The sequence below is a fragment of the Falco punctatus genome (assembly GCF_963210335.1).
Source record: "Falco punctatus genome assembly, chromosome: 7".
Taxonomy (NCBI): Eukaryota; Metazoa; Chordata; class Aves; order Falconiformes; family Falconidae; genus Falco; species Falco punctatus.
Window position 1 is genome coordinate 58,051,397 of NC_137587.1, and position 18,843 is coordinate 58,070,239.

At 41.4% G+C, this 18,843-nt stretch overlaps 1 protein-coding gene across 1 annotated transcript in view; it reads right to left on the bottom strand.

The window, feature by feature from the left end:
• Window positions 1–546: 546 nt before the first annotated feature.
• FBN1 (fibrillin 1) overlaps window positions 547–18,843 on the bottom strand; it is a 171,983-nt gene continuing 153,686 nt past the window's right edge. Inside the window, exons 51-65 of the mRNA XM_080394652.1 lie at window positions 18,185–18,250; window positions 17,327–17,443; window positions 16,842–16,961; window positions 15,112–15,234; window positions 14,556–14,687; window positions 13,809–13,934; window positions 13,048–13,254; window positions 12,316–12,441; window positions 11,980–12,102; window positions 10,855–10,971; window positions 9,938–10,066; window positions 8,964–9,083; window positions 5,403–5,634; window positions 4,184–4,358; window positions 547–1,824 (exon numbers count right to left, since the gene is read on the bottom strand). Coding sequence (XP_080250778.1) covers window positions 1,435–1,824; window positions 4,184–4,358; window positions 5,403–5,634; window positions 8,964–9,083; window positions 9,938–10,066; window positions 10,855–10,971; window positions 11,980–12,102; window positions 12,316–12,441; window positions 13,048–13,254; window positions 13,809–13,934; window positions 14,556–14,687; window positions 15,112–15,234; window positions 16,842–16,961; window positions 17,327–17,443; window positions 18,185–18,250 — 2,303 coding nt within the window. The 3' untranslated portion in view covers window positions 547–1,434. The remainder of the gene's footprint in view (window positions 1,825–4,183; window positions 4,359–5,402; window positions 5,635–8,963; window positions 9,084–9,937; window positions 10,067–10,854; window positions 10,972–11,979; window positions 12,103–12,315; window positions 12,442–13,047; window positions 13,255–13,808; window positions 13,935–14,555; window positions 14,688–15,111; window positions 15,235–16,841; window positions 16,962–17,326; window positions 17,444–18,184; window positions 18,251–18,843) is intronic.

Genomic DNA, 18,843 nt, shown 5'->3' on the forward strand with positions numbered 1-18,843 from the left:
TACACCACGGCACTTGCGTATACAAGAACACCTGCACCATCGAATAATTAGTTTGATATTAAAACCCAGCTACACACAGCTTGCGATGGCCTTTGGTATTGGACTATCCCTTTGTTCTCAGTCTTAGATTACTTGACAACAGCTGTTGAAGGGGGGATAAAAGAATGGAATATCTTAAGTCAAGGCAGTTTTGGCAAACAAGACTTTTCCAATTAATTGTGTTTTCTGTATAATGATTTAACATCCACTTCTGCACGTTCTGGCTATCAAAGTTACTTATTGACAGGATTATTCAGGTCAAGTCATTGGAAATGTTGCAATTTGCTTTCTGAAGCCACCCAATAATTTGACAGAGATCCGCTGATGTTTAGATCTGTGAAGGTTCCTGAATTTCTTCTGTTCTTCCTTTCCACGAAGAATGAACAAACGGCATGGTTCGAAGAGAAATAACCTGCGCACACAGATACACAACCAACCCTACCGACAATGCCTGGAACATAAGAATGTAGCTTATCACACTCTTAGCAAGAACACAAGGCCACAGAATAAACTAAAAAAAAAACTGCTTTATTGTGACATTTATGACATTGAACCCTTGTTGATATGAATGACCATGGGTACTTTTGACACGTTACATAATGTCATGGTGTAGGATGGCACTGATTGTCATCTGACTTTTGAGAATGTTTAATGGTCCCTACTGACCTCAGTGCATTTTGGTAAGTCACAGAAACTTTATCATCAGGTTTGTGTATACAGTTAACAAGTAGTTGGTCTTATAAGCACCATTACAAACCCTCACATTAAGGGTATTATTAATCTAGTTTACAAATGCTTCATTGATAAAAATAGCATGATTACAGTATACACACACTTAATTTACATGTAATGTATTATAGGCATAACTGAGATAAACTACTGAGCTAACTTTGGTTGATTGAAGTATTTAGACTGAATAATGGCAATTTTGGCTTCTAAGTTGTGTAAATATTACAGTGCATTTATAAATCTAGGTTGAAAATTTACTAGCACCAAATGGATATCATAAATGGCTGACCTAGTAAGTTGTAGTTGGAGAAGCGAAGTTTAAGAATTACAAAAATAGAGCTGTCCATCAGTTGAAAGCACATTCTTGTACCTCTGCTGAAATGATGACCTGTCTCAGCATCAGTGGCCAACTTCCAATGATAAAAGTCCCAGTTTTCAAGATTCAACATATCAAGGTAGCTCAGCTACACTTAAAAGCCTGAGAAAGTGGTTGTTTTGAGCTAGGGTATTCATCCTGTACCTTGTTTATGTAATAGTATAATAGTGCTCATTCATACAAATGTACTCATGTAAGATTGTACCTATGATATGGAGAATCTGATTGGGAGGAGTATTCAGTCCTACCTATCTATCTTTGGTTTAATTATTTGGTCTTTGGTTGATGAATTAATGAAGCAATATCTGAATTTTCATTTTCAGGTTATCTCCCAGCTCACCACTGAGGTAGTCTTTGTCATGTTTCTCTTCAAGCTGGTTAAGTTCCTTCTTTTTATAGAGTGGAATACTACTGATTTGTAATGAATAGTTTCCAGGCACTGGCTTCTTCTTTGTGAAATGAAGGTAACTTATTCCGTCCTTCTTATTGATTCTAAAGAAACCATCTTCATTTCCGGAGTCAATTAAATATCGGTTATGGTTTGTCAGTGTTGTGAGGGCAGGAAGCAGTTCCAGGATGCGATCTTTGTTACTGAGATCCGAGATGTTGATGGAGAAGACTGCTGCTTTCTCAATATCCCAGCTGGCGAGACTTATTGGCGGCTCCAGCTCTTGCTGATCCTGCACAAGAACAAATGATGTTAGTTGGCTTTCTCAGACGTGTATGTATTTCTTACCCAGCTCATTCATTATTAATTAATTTTTAAAAGGAGGTTCTGTAATACCATCTGTCACATCCACTATTATGGGCCTAGGACTTGTCGGGATAAAGTACGGTCCTTGTCACTATCTCTGCGCGGGTAACGGAAACCTGAAACATGGACTGTCAGTTTCTGCGTGCGGGTGCCGCTGCCTGACAAACACAGCCTCCCTGTGCTTGGAGTCTGCATCAGTCTCCCTCCAAGGACAGCAGCAAAGGCATACTCCTCCTCTCTGTCAGGGGGACCAGAAGCTAACATGACCAGCGTGCAGAAGAGTGCAGGGTCTGTAGGGGAGGCACATCATTAAGGTGGGAGTTTTCTGCTTCGCAAGATTTGCTTTGTTTAGGTGTGGAGCCAAGGTGGGCTGTGGGCACAGTGGGGTGCTGGGAAAGCAGCATCGCCCCTCACCTGAGTGATGGTAACTGGGCTCCCCTGAGTCCCCTGCGCATGAGTCACGCTGCATTGGCTGCATTTGGAAAGCAAGGGAAGCTCTACATCACCCCTGAGGCAAATTCAGCACTAATCACAGAAGAGTACTGATACACATGGAAGGAACACAGTTTATGACCCCACTCTGCCCTAAATCAAATGTCCACGCTCTTCTGGGCAAAAGCACTCTCCTGTCTTCCCACATTAGCAGAGCACCTAATGGAAAGAGCCAACAGGCTCCCAAATCCCCTGCACTTGTGCATGGAAAAGCAAGCTCTTCGCACACGAGCAGAGAGTACAGGTGACATTTAGCTCAGGGTAGTGATAGCACAGCAACATTTTAGAGTGTGCAGAGTCTCTTGGTTATATTTAAAATGAACGTACTTTCAGCTGAATGACAAAATACTTGCGCAGCGCAGAGACCTGCCAAGGCCTGCTGCTTCTCTGGCCAGCTCAGGGCAGATCCCTTCACCTGTAACATCACTGTCACCTTAAACTGGATGAAGAAGTGAGAAGTCAAATGACTGTGGACTTGGTGACACGTCTACAAGCTGTTCAAAGTTGGCTGAAGTCTGTATATAATTCATGTGAACAATAAGGCTTAAATCCAGTGACCCGTGCTGGACGGTGGATTGGGTGAGCACACTGGGCAATTCTAACTTTGTATTACAAGAAGCTGAAATAAGCCAACGTGGGACCCCCCAGGTAATGCAAGGAGTTTGCATGTTGTGCAGGAGAGACTACAGTAACATTACACATTACAAGATCATGCTTCTACTACAACTTCTGCACTCATACCGGCAGGTGTGGTGCTGGAAGCCCATCAGAAGGACAAACAGAATTATAGCCACCTCCATCCCATCGTATCTCACTGCTGTAATCAATTCAGAACAAACCCCAGCAGGCGGAGTTTGGTGAAGGATTTGAAGTTTTTTGAGAAACATTTGCTAATGCCCAAGGGTGAGTGAAAAGTGATGCCCACACTTTGCATAAAGACAAAACTTGTCACACAGCAGACTAGTTTTCATCTAAATATAAGTGCTGAAACCACGAATTAGTATTTGGTTAAAAAAAAAAAAAGCCAATGACAACAGCTAGGAAGAAGTGGCGTTGTGTGAGCATCTCAATAGATAAGCATTTCACTGACACAATTACCCCACTCAGAGGCAAACGGAAACCTGCCTCTGTCCCCAGAGACTTCCTCACAATGACAAATGAAGTTCTGTCTCCTGTTCTGCTGCCTCAGCTAGTGGCAAGCACTGCGCGCAGCCTCGCTGGTAGCCTCGGCCCCAGGATGGCAACCTGGGGGACTGACTGCAAGGGTCCGGACAAGCCCCAGGGAGGGCTGCAGCCCTGGTCTCCCTCCAGGTGAGGCGTTTGTGTCCAGAGCTCTGTGTTTGCTTTGGAGAGGGCTCCAGTCCCAGAAACAAAACATGGTGCTGCTTGGCAGGGTCTCATCCACCCTGACCGACGTGTCTTGCCTTTCTGGCCCCAGGGTCACCCAAATGTTTTACATACCTGTACATGTATGTAAATACATCCTCTGACATCAAAAGCCTACTTTGCTGGTGAGCAGACTGCTCCCTAGATAGCTGGATGGGCATTTCTTTTAGTGTTTGATGCCACACGGGTATGAGGTATGCAGGGGCTTCAGAGGGTGACCTTCGCCTAATGACAGTGAACATCATCAGGAAGCCCACACACAGACTGCTGACATTCAGACCCAGCTCTTGGTCTACTTGGTTTGGGGCGTACATTTTTCCTGTGAGCTTGTCTCTTGGCACACATCCTTCTGAGACCAGCTTTCTCAAGGCAACCACAAACTCTTTCTGCCAAAAAGGGTCAATTACCTCGGCTTTATTTGCAGTTTCATTAGTGCTTCTGCGCTTCCTTCCTCTCTTGGGATAGCCATTGATTTTACATTCATAACAAGCTTCTGGAGAGAGGGAGTTGTCGTCTACTTCTCCACTGAGTGAAAGCTCTTGTCCTTGACCTTTGCCTAGCCCCACTCCAGATACACAGTGTCTGAGGAAGGAAGGAATTCAAAATTAATGCCAGTGAGACACAGTTCCTATAAAAAGCTGAATTTGGGGGACTGTGAATACAAATAATGAAGCAATTCTGTTGCAATTATTTCCTAGGAAAAATTTCTGCTGAGGTCAACAGGCAAAATTCTCATTGAATCACAATGCAGCTACCTCTGATTTCAAGAGCCTGGCTCCATGAGGCTTTGCCTAAGAGAGACCTGCCAATATTTAGCAGTTTTAAAAACACAGGCTTAAGCTCTGAGAAGTTGTTAGTAATTTCTGTTATCCAACCTGGAACACATTAAAAGAGACCAATTTTCAGCAACTGCTGAAAAATCTGAAAAGTGAGGTCTTTCATAATGTATCCCAAAGCTTTTAGTCACTTTGAGAATTCAAGCCACAGTCTTTTTGCCTTCCATTTGAGTTGCTTGGTCCTACATGAACCACAGCCCTAATGCTTCCACTGGGGCAAGTGAACATTGGTTTGCCTGATAAAGCAGACATTTATTCAAAAAACGATTCATTTGGAACTCAGAAGAATATGGAACATACAAGAACATAACAGCATACAGAATTGTTATTCCAGCCAGTGGGTGAAGCCACTTGTATAATTTGTCTTTGGAGACGGTAGAGGGTGTTATTTATACTTTTTTTGTTTTTTGTTTTTTTTTTTTTTAAAGGAGGCAAATGGCACATCACAAATCACAGTGAGGGGTGTGAGCTCCCAAGTGGCAGGCTCAGAGAACATGGCTAGCTGCTGGGGTGCGCAGGAGAGAGGTGAAAGCGGTAGCTTGAAAGAGATGGCTGAACCTGGTAGCCCTGACCAAACTTCATCAAGCATTAAACCCATGTTGCTCCCTTCCTTTGGCTACCTTTCCCCTTCCCTCATCTCCAAAGTCAGCAGGCGCATCCAGCTCTCGTGCACCTCCACTATTCCTCTTTCATTGGTGACCATCCTCCCGGTTCTGCTGCTTCACACTACAGAGAAAGGAGCGGATTATGTCCCCTTTATGTCTGTTAGTTTAAAATGAGAATCCCTTACCCTTGTCCTATTCTGAAGTAACCAGGTGGACATCCACAGACATAGCCACCTTCAGTATTTGAACAACCATAACTGCATGGGGCTTGTGCAGAACCGCATTCATTGATATCTTGGCAACCTCCACTAAACTGTTCATACTGAAATCCGGTAGGGCACATACATTTATAGCTTCCCAAAGTATTGTGGCAAGATGCTCCTCCACAAATGTGCGCACTGAGACATTCATTTTCATCTGGAAAAGAAGTAGAACATACCACATTAATTTTTACTCTCAGGTGTAGTCCAGCCTACCCTTTCAGAAAGGTCATGCTTCACTGCTGCTAAACATGCTGCCACATCAGAGGGACAGATACGAAGAACAGGGCTTGGTCCCACTCTTAGCTCAGGCACCGGTCACTAGGAGATATCTACAACCATACAACAGAGCCCCATCTGGGCTACTCTACAGAAGATGTTTCATGCCACGTCAGCTCATGCTCTGGAGAGCAAAGAAGCAGAGAAGGCAATTTTTCTTTTGTTCCAAAAACAACTGAGAAGAATAAAACTTTGCACAGCCAACAATATGGTCCAGTAATCCCGTGTTCATAATGCTATTCAACATTAACGCAACAAGAGTAGGGAATCAAGCTCTGACACCTTTTCCAGGCACTGATAATTCCTCCCCTACACATTCACATTTAAATATGAGGTACAGGTAAGGTACAGGAACAAGTAGTAAAGTAAAAATAAAAGCAGCTGTAGATACAAAAGAAAGCCACATTCTGAGCCAGCCCTTTTCCAAACTTCCCAAGTGAGGCACTGTAGGAGTTCGGGGTCAGTTCAGGCTTACTTACTGTAAATGGGTAGTTTTTTTAATGTAGCTGCTCTGCATTTTTTTGTCTGATGTGGCAAATTGCTTTGAAAAGTTCCGAATGCTATTGTTCCCCATTTTCTGTGATAAAGCAACTGCATATGTGCATTGCGTGTGTGTGCCCATGTGTAGGAAATGCCATCTGGACACTGTATGGATAAAATGCAAAGCACAGAGCAGCATCTCTGACCTAAGCATCCAGGTTACAGGAGAATAAGTACTAATTCACAGCATTATTGTCTTTTTCCAAACAATGTGGCTGTTTGTTCTTTGTTTAAAAGCAATGTCTTTGCTTCTTGCAGCCTGATTTACAGCATGGTGCACTACAGAATTGGCTGGGCAGGGGATGCAGTCACACACAGAAGACATGGGAGGAACCAAAGCATTCTTCAGTGATTATCTAAATATGTGTTGCAGCAACATCAAAAGTCCCTGAATGCTTCATTAAATAAGCTAAAAAAGACACAAACTGTTTGCAGAGTTGGGGCTGCCAAGGAATATGAAGGAATTGTCACGGAAAAACCTATTACATGGATTCTTCCCCTGTGGTACGCCCAGGAGATCTAGATAAGTATCTTAAGTATATACAGTTACAGATGTTACAAGCTGAACATGTGGATACCACCAAGTATTAAAACCTGGGGCTGAATTCTGTGTTACCAAAGCCTGCAGGAGTTTTGCCATTAACTTAGAGCAACGTTTCAGTATTAGTCATACCTAACACTGCAATTACGTAAACATCATAAATGCATGTCTGGGCCACAGAAAATTACTGAACCAAGATGACATACGCTCACTTCACCTTGCTCCACAGCAGCAAGAGTGTGGACACTAGTGAGCTTAGTTTCTATACTTCGGGTGATTGCTGGAAGAAAAATTATGAAGAAAAATGAAAAAAAACAGTTACAAGAGCCTCGGATTCTGTGTGAGCTGTGCTGTCAGGCACCAGCCTTGCTTTCCTGTGCTCTGCAACACACAGCTCTGTCACGCTCAGCTTCAGCAGGAAAGAGAGATGCCACGAGGACGGAGGAAGCCAAGCCTCCTTCCCTGCATTTCTGGGTTTCTGCCTGGACTACCCCATGTCCAAGAAGGTGTAAGTGCTAGGATATTCCCTAGTGGAGTTTCTGGTGATCAGTATCTGTGGTGTCAAGGTTGAATCCTTTCTTTCAGTTGGGGAAATACCAGTGATTGTGGATTTTGAAACTGATTTTCCCTGTATCAAATTGATACAGTAGTCAATGGGCTCAGATGCTGGAGTAACAGTGTACACCTGGTTTGGAAATACACTTCGTTAAAAGCTATCACCCAGAAAGACTTGGAAACAGCCAAGATGTTTCATAAAACTGAGTGCTGCACTTTTTCAGATTCTACAATGTCATCCGGCAGCCAGACATGAAGTGCTGTTTGTTTGGGGTTTTGTTTTGGTTTTTATTTTACCTTACTGCAGATTAAATTCTAATGTACCCCTAACCTCGGCTAGTTTAATTAATATTCAAACCCACCGTATAGTTGCCCTCCCTCCTTGTTCTCTTGCATATTACAGGCATAGAGTACTGGAGCACAAGCAAGTAAATGTCACAGCAAGGACCACATAAAATGTCAGGAGGTTCAGTAAGCATAATTAAAAGCAAAGACCTCCCTAGAGCACCACAATGATAACAAGCAAAGGCATTTTTATGTCTCTGAAAGCAAAGAAAGTCAAACAAAGAGTTATGTTCTCATAACTTTGTTCTCAAAGAGGTCATCAAACACATCTCCGGTATCCACACAAGACTAGCTTGTATGAAGCCCATTAAATGTGACTAAAAATGCATGTAACTGTCACTAGAGGAAAAAATACTCATGTTTCTCTTTGAATATGCTATGTGCTACACTGCTGAAACGTACACAGACCTTTCCCATGACTTCTGCAGAGGACCCAGTCCTGTCTGCTCGAGTCATATCTAGCATCAATGCTTTGTACGTGCAGCCCCATCTACGAGGGCTCAGAGACATGGGATAGAACTAAAGTTTAAATAGGGAAGAAATAAGCATTTTTGTTCACCAGTGTATTTACTTAACATAAATAAAGAGCACTTGCATTTGTTATTTATAACTAGAATTATCCTGTAAGTCCTTGTTATAATCTGTCTACCAAAGCTGCAAGGAAGCATCTTTAGACAGACAGCAGCAGCTCTGCTGAGATATGACAAATGGTTAATTCTGTACAGCAGCCTTCCTGTAGATACTGTAAGAATGATAAAAGCACAGATCAAGTAGGATTTTAATATAATTTTTATATGCTTTGGGCCAGAAATTTAATTTACAATTTAACAATCCAAACTTGTAGTTCTGAGTCTGCCAGGTTCAACCCACCATCAGTTCTCAGAGAGGACCTGTGTCTGAGCAGCGACTGTGGCACGGCTGAGTAATGCTTCCTTTGTTCAGACTACAAAATACACGAGTAACACAAAGTTCCCTCAAAGTCAATACAACTTCTAGCACCCTCAGTGATAATTTTGTGCTTGAACACTTGTCAAACCAGGACACAGGCTACTGGCCGCTTCATATCTGCTCCGCCTTTCACAGGAGCACACATGTGTAATGAAACTCCACTGAACTTACTGTAGTCAGAAGAAGAAAATACAGCAAACTGCACCATTGCCCCTCACTTCTTGCTGCTAACAAAGGTAACACACATTTTGATGTATGCATTTTAAAAAGTGACTTACCAACACATTGGTTCCATTGGTAATGCTGGAGATATCCTTGTGGGCAGCTACACCTGTATCCTCCAATTATATTTTGGCAGCCATGCTGACACCGATGGTTTCCATCACATTCATCAACATCTAAAAAGGGGACATACACTCTTGAGTTTTGGAAGAGCAGCTCAAATTATGCTGTATTTGAAAAGTGTGTTACAAATAGTCATATATATTAATATATCATATAGAGAGAAGCATATTTCAGGATCTCCCAAAAACCTGACCAGTGCTGGCAGACTACTTCATGCCTTTCAGGTTTGGATTTCTGGCTCCACAGCAAGTAACTTTGGAGTGAAAACCACTGAAAGCTCAAATTCAGCCACAGTTTTCAGAGTTTTTGCATTCTGCTATGGAGCAGACAGCAGAAAGCCATTTGTATATGGGACCCCCAAGGCTTTCCTAAGCCTCCCAGCTCTACAGCAGAAAGTCCCTTGCTTTTACCCAAGCATACAACCCAGGAATCCCAGAATACCTCTTTTCAAAGCAAACCAAACTATCCCAGAAGGCGGCTCTAGAAGCTCTAGGGACCCAGAGGAATGAAGTCTGAAGCCCTTGAACTCTCTCTTTAGCAGGTCGCCTTGAAGATGCAAGACTTCCTGTCCTTGCTGAGTCCCTCAGAAATCCACACAGGATTCAACAGAAGTCTGCTGAACTTACAGTGCTTAAATTAAAACATTCCAGGCTAATCTGATATCTTCTCAGAAAATGTCTGTCCAGCCCTTTAGCATCCCGCAATACATCTGTTTATTCAGGTCCATGGAGAGAAATACAGCCTTGTTGCTAAACTTCCATACTCTGCTCTCGTTCGATCTACACATGCTTATTCCATTGGTTTCAGTGCTTACTCCATAGGTCCCTCCCTGGATGACAGTATGGCTGACAGAAGATGAAGGAAAGCAAGAGAAGACCATGTTAAACGTACTGGGTGTTGTACCTACCTTCACAGCTAAGCCCAGTTTGATCCAGTGAGAATCCACGTTGACACTCACAAACAAAACTTCCTGGTGTATTCTGGCAAATGCCCTTTGCCCCACATAAATTGATTTCAGTGGCACACTCATTATTATCTGAAGGAAACCAAAGCCTGAGTGTTATTTTTTATTCCTTGTTGTGAAGATGATCATTTAGCAACGCTAACAATGAACAGTCTGTGACAAGAGGTAAAGAAACATCACTAACGTAGCTGTCTTACCGCCCTCTCCATTTTTCACTTTGCACGACAGGAGAGCTGACATCACCTCCTTTCTAATTCGAAAATACTAACAACAGCTACGGGAAGGGAAACTCCTTTTCTTCACCAAGAATATGGAGTTTGATGTCCTAGTCTTCAAACACCCCCAAATTCACACCAATACCACAGGATTACCAGACTGCCACAAGCAATATCCAGCTTGCAGAGAAGAAAGAGTGTTTTGCATTAAGTGGTTTTCTTTAACATTTTCAGAGACATAATGTGTATGCATTATAGGACAACTGCAGAAATGTACGTTTCATGCTTATTGTTTCAAGAAGCCTTGACATAATCTCTAATGTGGGTCCTGCAATGAGCTACAAGAACAGAAATGTAACATTTTTTTGCTCACTGGGTAAGAAAGGGTAAGGCAAGAATTATAATCCGGTGCTTTTATAATCTGGTTCTTGCAAGTGCAAAATTCGAAGACAGATTATGAAAACAAGGGAATGTAGGAGGGAGGGCCTCTTTGCATATTCTGTTCTGGTACGACTGGGATCAGAACCTGGCCTATGCTTCCATTTGGTTTCTCAGGAACCTGATTTCACCTACTTGCTACTTTTCTTCTGCAATAAGCGTCAGTAATAAATCCCAAATCCACATCTATATTCCCACATCACTTACCAATGCAGGCTGTATGGTGCTGAGTGAATCCAGGAGGACATTTACAAGTGAAACCCCCAATAGTGTTGACGCAAAGGAACTGGCAGTTGTGCTGCTTTGTTGCACATTCATCAAGATCTAAAAAAACCCAAGAAAAGGTCTTTCACTTATGTTCCCTGTGTAGGATCTGACAGTTCAGCTGGACTTAGAAGTGATTGCAAATAAATAATGTATCAAATAAAACCTTTTGAATCTACGTCTCATTCTCCACGCTGGCTTCCTGCTCCTGCCACACAAAGCCCATGTGTAATGAATGGGCCTTTGGAGCTACACTTGTGTCCATGCTGATGCTGGATTACAGACACCACTCTCGTCTGTCTGCAAGGCACTGTTGCATAATAAATGCCTGCTCTTACCACAGCCAATAAACACAGTCACCATCTTCATGAGAAGTAGTGGCAGACTGCAAAATGGTATTGCACTGAAGCAGGCTGTTACTCCAATGACAAAGTCCACTGCTATTTCCCATGCCAAGTCTGGAACTGCTGCTCTAACTTGTGCAGTTTCAGTCAGATCTTTGCTACCAAGATACATAAATAAATGAAATTATAATGAACACTTCAAAATCTCTCCTGCACTGCTGTCCGATATTCAGTGTATGGTGCCCTTCCCTCCCTTCTCCGGGTGAAAATGACCTGACCTAACCACTTTTTCTTTAAGCGACCTGGCCTAACCACTCCTTTCACAACATTCAGCATGCTGCAGAGGTGGTAGGTTAAAACTCTGGTGATGCTGGACAATGCCCTGCCATGCTCATCTTTGCATCCAGTAAGATAAATTTATCACTGAATTTATAAATCAACATGCTTACAAAAATAAGACTGATCATATATACTATCGGTTACAAAGTCTTTTAAGATTAGCTGCCATCAGCCTGCAGAAATTCCTGTGGATCTACTGTTCATCCAGATTATGAAAGAACTTACTGGAACACCAGCTCCATCCTGTGCAGGACACTTCTACTGTCTTTAGTGGAAATAACTGCATGAATCAAGGGGTCAGATTTATATTATTTACATGTCCTTGGATTGGTATTCGCCTGTGAAACACTGAGTTTCTGCAGTAAATTAGTTCCTTGATTTTTACCTTTGCAGCTTCTCCCATCCTCTTGCAGGATGTACCCTTTTGGACACGAACACTGGAAGCTCCCCTCTGTGTTCTTGCAGATGAAATTGCAAGGTTTTGGGGACTCATTACATTCATTCAGATCTAGAAGCAAAATCAGATACTTGGTGTTGATAACCAAGATTTGTGATAATGTTTTTCAAAATGCTCAGGAGATATCAGAAGGAAATAAAAATCCCCAAAGCATTCTAATGAATGAAATTTTATTTTCTAATTTTTCAAAATATTTGTATTTCCTTCTTCAAGTCATCTCTTAGTAACAAACTTTATATACATACACTGTACTGAGAACTATACCTATGCAAATAGTGCCGGTTATATCTGTAGTATAGCCAAGGTTGCAATGACAACGGTAAGATCCTCTCTCATTGATGCATTCCCCATTACGACAGACATCATGAATAACCTTGCACTCGTCAATATCTGCAATTAAATGAGAGTTAGTTCACAATGGAACAAGAACTGAATTTATACAGCTTAAATAGATTCTTGTGACCTGACAAAAATCCTACACCCTACATAGAACAAAAAAAAATTACATAAAATAATGAAATATTGCACAGATTAAGGAGAAATAATAAGTGAAAAAATACAGAATGGTACATTAATCTAACTTTCAAATGCAACGAATGAGTCTTAAGTGGAAGTGAACAACTGGAGCTGATCATATATTAGCCTCCATAAATCAAACAACACTTTCCTTTCATGTACACAAATAGCTCTTAATCACTACCTACAACACGCTCAAATGTTGAGAGTGCAAATTCCCATTCGAGCACATGTCAATCAACCAGCATGTAAAATAAGTATCTGCCAAGTTGGGATGGATGCCTCGTCATCCCGGGCCTTTGGCTATGCACCCTCCTCCCCGAGGTCTGTACTCTCTCAACATAAGAACTCTCTGAAAATTTTGGCTGATATCCAAAACCATTTAGGACCTCACAGTGTTCAAGTATGCAAGAAGCGAGTTTATAATTTATCACTTAATTTGGCATTGTGTAAGAGAGCCTTTAATAGAAGAGTCAGTACCTGCTCCGTTAGACATGTATCCTCGGCCATGAGGGCAAAGTTTCTTGAAAGCCACAGTGCCTGGGAAGGGGCAGACCTCGCAGTTTTGCCCCCAGCCTCGGCCACCATCACAGCAGCATTCAGACTTGGTGACAGAGTTCCTGTTGCTTGATCCAATTTGACACATACTTTGTAAGACTTCAGTGAAGCAGTAGCCCTCCCTGTTGTCTGGAAAACAAATTATGCATCACAGAGAATCCTAATGGTGACGACCTCCAGAGGGTCAATGAGATATTAGGAATTTAGTCAGAAATATAAAAGAAAGGGCATACTTCACCCTGGGACTGTGGAACTGTGAGTGAAAGACTACCAGCAGTAAGAAAAAGAGCACAACGTCTGAGGGAAACAAAGAAGACAGGAAATTTAGCAAAAGGTGGAAGACAAGTTACATTATGCTTATAAAAATATGTTTCTGTTTAAACCCAGAGAAAAAGGATTGGCTGAAAATCAGGACCAAAGATAAGGCAGAGCAATTCCTGGCTGACTGAAACCACCAAATAGCCAGCTTCCACAGCGAGTCAACCCAACCGGCCTGACCGAAGCAGGCACGGGGACAGACAGGAAGAACAAACTTGCAGCAGGGCACCTACTTACAAAGGCCCCTTCCCACAGGCATGTAAATTCAACAGCATGTTTATTCACTATATATTTCTAAGGTTAATTCCAATCACAATTTCTGCTATGAAAGCGATAGTTCATTGGGATGTTAGTGTGCAACTTACCGAGGCATTCGTTCTGGGTATCACTGGCCGTGAATCCCTCGTTGCATTCACATCTGTAACTTCCCACTGTGTTTACACAACGACCATTCTCGCAGATCCCAGGTTTGGTCTGACATTCATTCTCATCTGTGTTTTTGAAATGGTATGACAAAAATCAAGTCCATTACTGGCTTAATGCACATTAGAGAAGTCTGTATGGAGTTCTTAAGCTGTGCATTCTGTCTGGTCAAACTTGCATAAGTTTTTCTTTTTTTTGTAAAACAAAACCTCAGTTTTTCAGTTTTCAGAGGAAAGATACCATATAGCTCACAATATAATATATTTTGTTACTACATTTTTCTCTGCAATATATTCCTCACTGGTTTTCAAAATTTTTCATAACTACAGCTGCACTTCTGAATGCCATCCAAAGTTTAAAAATGATTCAGATCTACTCTCATTCATGCTAACAGAGATGAACTAGCTTACAGCAATGGGCCCAATCTCTGCTTTTCTCAGTTAAGAGCAATTCAGCAGCAGCAGTACAAACTGATTGTAAAGACAACCACATCCAGATTTTCTACTTACTGCCCACATGTGTGCACACCTGAACAGCAAAGCACAGTGCGTATAGCACTGGTAGATCCGTTATACAGGTAGTTGTGTAATTCTTCCCCTGAGTTCCTCAACACTTTGTTAAATCCAAAATTTTCAGCTCTGCTGAGGAGCTGTGTGTTTCAAGAGCTTCAACACTTCAGTGTCACTTACCTATACAGCCTTCCCCATCTGGTCTGCGCTGATAACCTGGTCCACAGATACACATATAGGTGCCAATTAGGTTTTTGCACTCCATCTGTTTTGAGTCACAGTCGTGAATCCCTTCTTCACACTCATTCTGATCTAAAACACAAGGTTTAGACTTCATTATACAGACAGACAATCCTGAAAATTCACAATAGTAAATTCTGACTTTGGAATTTCAATCGTAATTGAACTATACATGCTTTTATTGTGCTAAACTAACCGTAAGATATACTAGCCTAAAGCAAATTGATTTCTCCCAAATGCCCATTTTCAGGGCAAGACAAAACTGTATCATCTGATATGACCTCACTTTATGCAGATGTGTAAGTTTATGGGCAGGACAGGGCTAATACAACCAACTGCATAATGCAAACCACAGAATTTCATCCCAAATTCTTTCTGACTCAGTTACTTCCTGGGATTAAAACTCTGGCCCAATAGCGCAGTGAGTCAGAGCCCTACCCTTGCAGGAACTTGAAATCATTATCTCACAACCATGAGAGTCTGGTAGGAACTTTACCTCTGCACATGCGCCGGTCCTCTCGCAGAACATACCCTGCGGGGCACTTGCATTCGTAGGATCCAAAGGTGTTCACGCAGCGGAAAGCACAGAGCAGAGGGTTCTGAATGCATTCATTGACATCTGGATTTGGAGCGACAAAGACCACGGGGGAAGTGAAACATGCTTTTGTAAAACTCAGCCAACTTGAGTGCGCATGGTTTAGATACAGCAATACCACAGATCCCAGGCTACTGAGGGCTAAATCTTAATAGTTGGGGACCAATGGTTCTACTCATTATGGATTTCTGTATAAGAGCAGGCCTAGACATGCCAGGATGTTTGCACAGCTACCTGAAGTTTCAGTATCTTCACCAGCAAGCAGCCAATGAAAAAAATCCATGCTGCCAAAAGAGCGTCTCAGTTCAAACTGTATCCTAGGGTCAGTTTTTATGATTGGTCCTTTTTAAATTCCAGCTTCTTCATAAACTGAATTCCATAAAACAATATCCTTACTAGAAACACTATTCTGAAGTGCATTTACATACACTCTGGGCTACTTGAGTAATTACTGCTGTATAACGATGTTTATGCACTCTGCTAACTCCTCCTCTGCAATTTGAGCTTTTCACCCAAATTCCACAGGGAAGTCCATGAAGCTCTAACTGTATATAAAACTAACGCAAGCTGATGCAAAAATAGAAGCATTCTTTTGTATGGGCTTGCAAACAAATAGATTGTGGCAGATAATTTAAGAACAGCTGTGTCAGGTCAGAAGAGAGTGTCAAAATGTCCTAGGACATTCTCCTCTCTCTGGTTGAAACAGGAGGAGATGAGTATTAAAACCCCCATACCATGTATGCAGAGATCCTTCCCCTAACACAGCCTCTCAGTTTTAAGGACTTCCACAGCCAAAAGCCACAACCAAACTATCAAACTTAATTTCCACTGATAGGTTCCCACACAAATTTGTACAATCTCCTTCTGGGTCAGTTTATACTTGTGGCCTCACTAACATTCTGCAGCAAAGAGCTTCACAACTTAAGTAAGTACTATGCATATAAAAATGTTTGCTTGGGTCTGTCTAACATGTTTCTTCTACTTCTGGTACCTTTACCACTTGTGGCTTTATAAATTGAAATCACGTATGTCTTCAGTTTTCCACACTGAAAAATTCTAGTCCAATTAATTTTCTGCATGTCTCTTCAATAACTCTGATCTTCCTTACTCCTCCCTTCTTTGTGCATTTTCAAATTTTTATTTTTGAAATGAGACACCAAAGCATGAAAAATATTCAACCTAGGGTTACCATGGTAAACGTCTAGTACTGTATTTATATTTTCTGGTTTGTTCCCTAACAAACCCAAGCAGCCCATTTTCTCTTTTCATCCTCCACAGTGACTTTCTTCACCCAAGGGTCCCCTAGTCGGTAAGCAAAACCCATACACACAATAAGCAGCATTTCTGGGAACTGTTCTGGACAGAGCGTACCCAAACATGCTCCTCTCTGGGTGGTTCCTTTGCAGATACTGCCTGAAAACCTGTTCACCCAACCTTCAGTTAGAAACAGTTACCACGGCTCCTCCATACAGGAAGAAGGAACCTATTTTTCCATTTCAGATAAAGATGCATTGTTCCAAATGTCTGTATTTCTCTTTTTCAGCTGCTTTACGCCCCTCGCTTGTTTCCAAAATCAGAAAACTGTTTCAGCACACAACTACAGTGACAGTCCTTAACACATGGAGTCTCACCTTCACAGGTCATCATCGGTCCAGGCTCAAATCCCTCAACGCAGGTGCATTCAAATCCTCCCACCACATTCCTGCAAGTTCCATTTCCACATGGGTTTCCAACAGCACATTCATCAGTATCTGCAAGCAGTTAAATTAAGGCAAGACTACGTGGTTACACTCAACTAAAAAGGTATAAAAACTACACTGCTGATGTACAACCAAAAAAATACAAAAATACAAAACCCAAGACCTCATTTAAATTACTGATTTAGAGTCATAGACTCCTAGCATAATTTGGGATAGCTATAAAGGTTTTCTGGGTCAAACAGCCACAGCAAGACCAACTTGGAGCCAATGGCTAAGGCTCTGCCCTGGCAGATTTTAAGCACCAGTGGGGATGGAGATTCCACGACATTAGAATAGTATAACCCCATTATTCCTTAATGCCATACTTAGCAATGCAGGGGTTTCTTTAAAATGGAAGATGAAACAGCTGTACTTACCTACACATTGAGCTCCTTGTAGGATGTAACCATACGGACATTCACAGCGGAAAGACCCATCTGTGTTGATACACTGCCCAAATTTACAGTTATCTGGATCTAGGCACTCATCCACATCTTAACCAGAAATACAAACAACACAGTAAGTGCAACTGATTTCATGTGGTTTTAGACTTCTCTCAAAGGACAGGTGTTGTTCTGGCAATAAATATTCCTAAAATCACAAAAAAATACTAAAATCTGAATTTTGATATATTAGGATGAGGGTACGGAATTTTTCTTGCAGGCCAGCTTTCAGGATGCAGAAAAGAAACTGATTCTACACGTCAGATAAAAAACCTCTCTGACTGGGACCACAGGGAGAGTAGCAGATATGAAAAGCAGTAGTCATCCAGTGCTCCTTAAATGAAAACTTTTACCAATGAGGCTGAAGTGCTGTTTGTCTTGGGAGAGAACAGAACGTACTGAAGGGATCTGGGAAACTGTGGTTTGCACTTCTGGAGGATTAAAACCATTTACTGTAAACAGGCTACATATACTGTATAGGAAAAGACAAGCATGCTATGTGATCCATTCTCTAGATCCTACACAAGTTTCCTAGCAAGTCTGCTCAGCATAAATTAAAAAGCCAAATACAATACTCTAAAAGAAGTTTATTTCTGATATATGAGACATTCAAGCTTTAATTTCAACTTGGTAGGAATAATTGGAAAAAAAAAATCTGTATAGAAGTTTCCACAATTCGTGGCTTTTGGAAATAGTTGCAGAGGCGTTATTCTCTATTGAAAGGGAGAATGGCTTATGGGTAGAAGACAGCACACTGATGCAACAACGGCATCGTGCAGCGCGGGCACTTACCCAGTCTTGCATCACCAGGTCCAACAAGGATGCCAATTCCAAATGGACAAATCTGTCTAAATGCCTCTGTAAGAAAAAAAAAAAAAAGTAAAAAAATCAAACTATGTGTTAAATTCTATCTTGGTATTCAGCATTACTCATGAGCCACAAAAGTAACCACTGATACCAATTCATCTTCCTCATGATCAGGTCTAGAAATATAGTATGTTAATGTATAAACTTATAATCTTACACTCATGTAAAAAATGTATGCTCTCTTGACATTTCATCTGATCTCCTGTATGCAAATATGTAAAATCCTGTGAATAATTAACATTATGTACTTTCCTTTAAGGAGCAAATAAATACAGTACTTCCATTTTAAAAGTATCAATACTAGTGACAGCATTCTTTTTTGTTGTTAATGAAACATTTCCTAAATTTTCTGAAGATGACACAATTTAATCTGTAGTCACCATGGCCCTTAAAGCATGCCCATCTCTAGTTACAGAATAAGTAATAATTTTATTATAGGTAAACTGAGAGTAAAATTTCTGGGCTCAGCTTAGAATGAAGTCACCACTCAGTTTCCAAATCCACAATGTTTTTGGTGTGACTTTTCAAGATGTAAATATGATGCAAGTCTTTTGAGAACAAGAAATTCTCTATTTTTTGTCGCA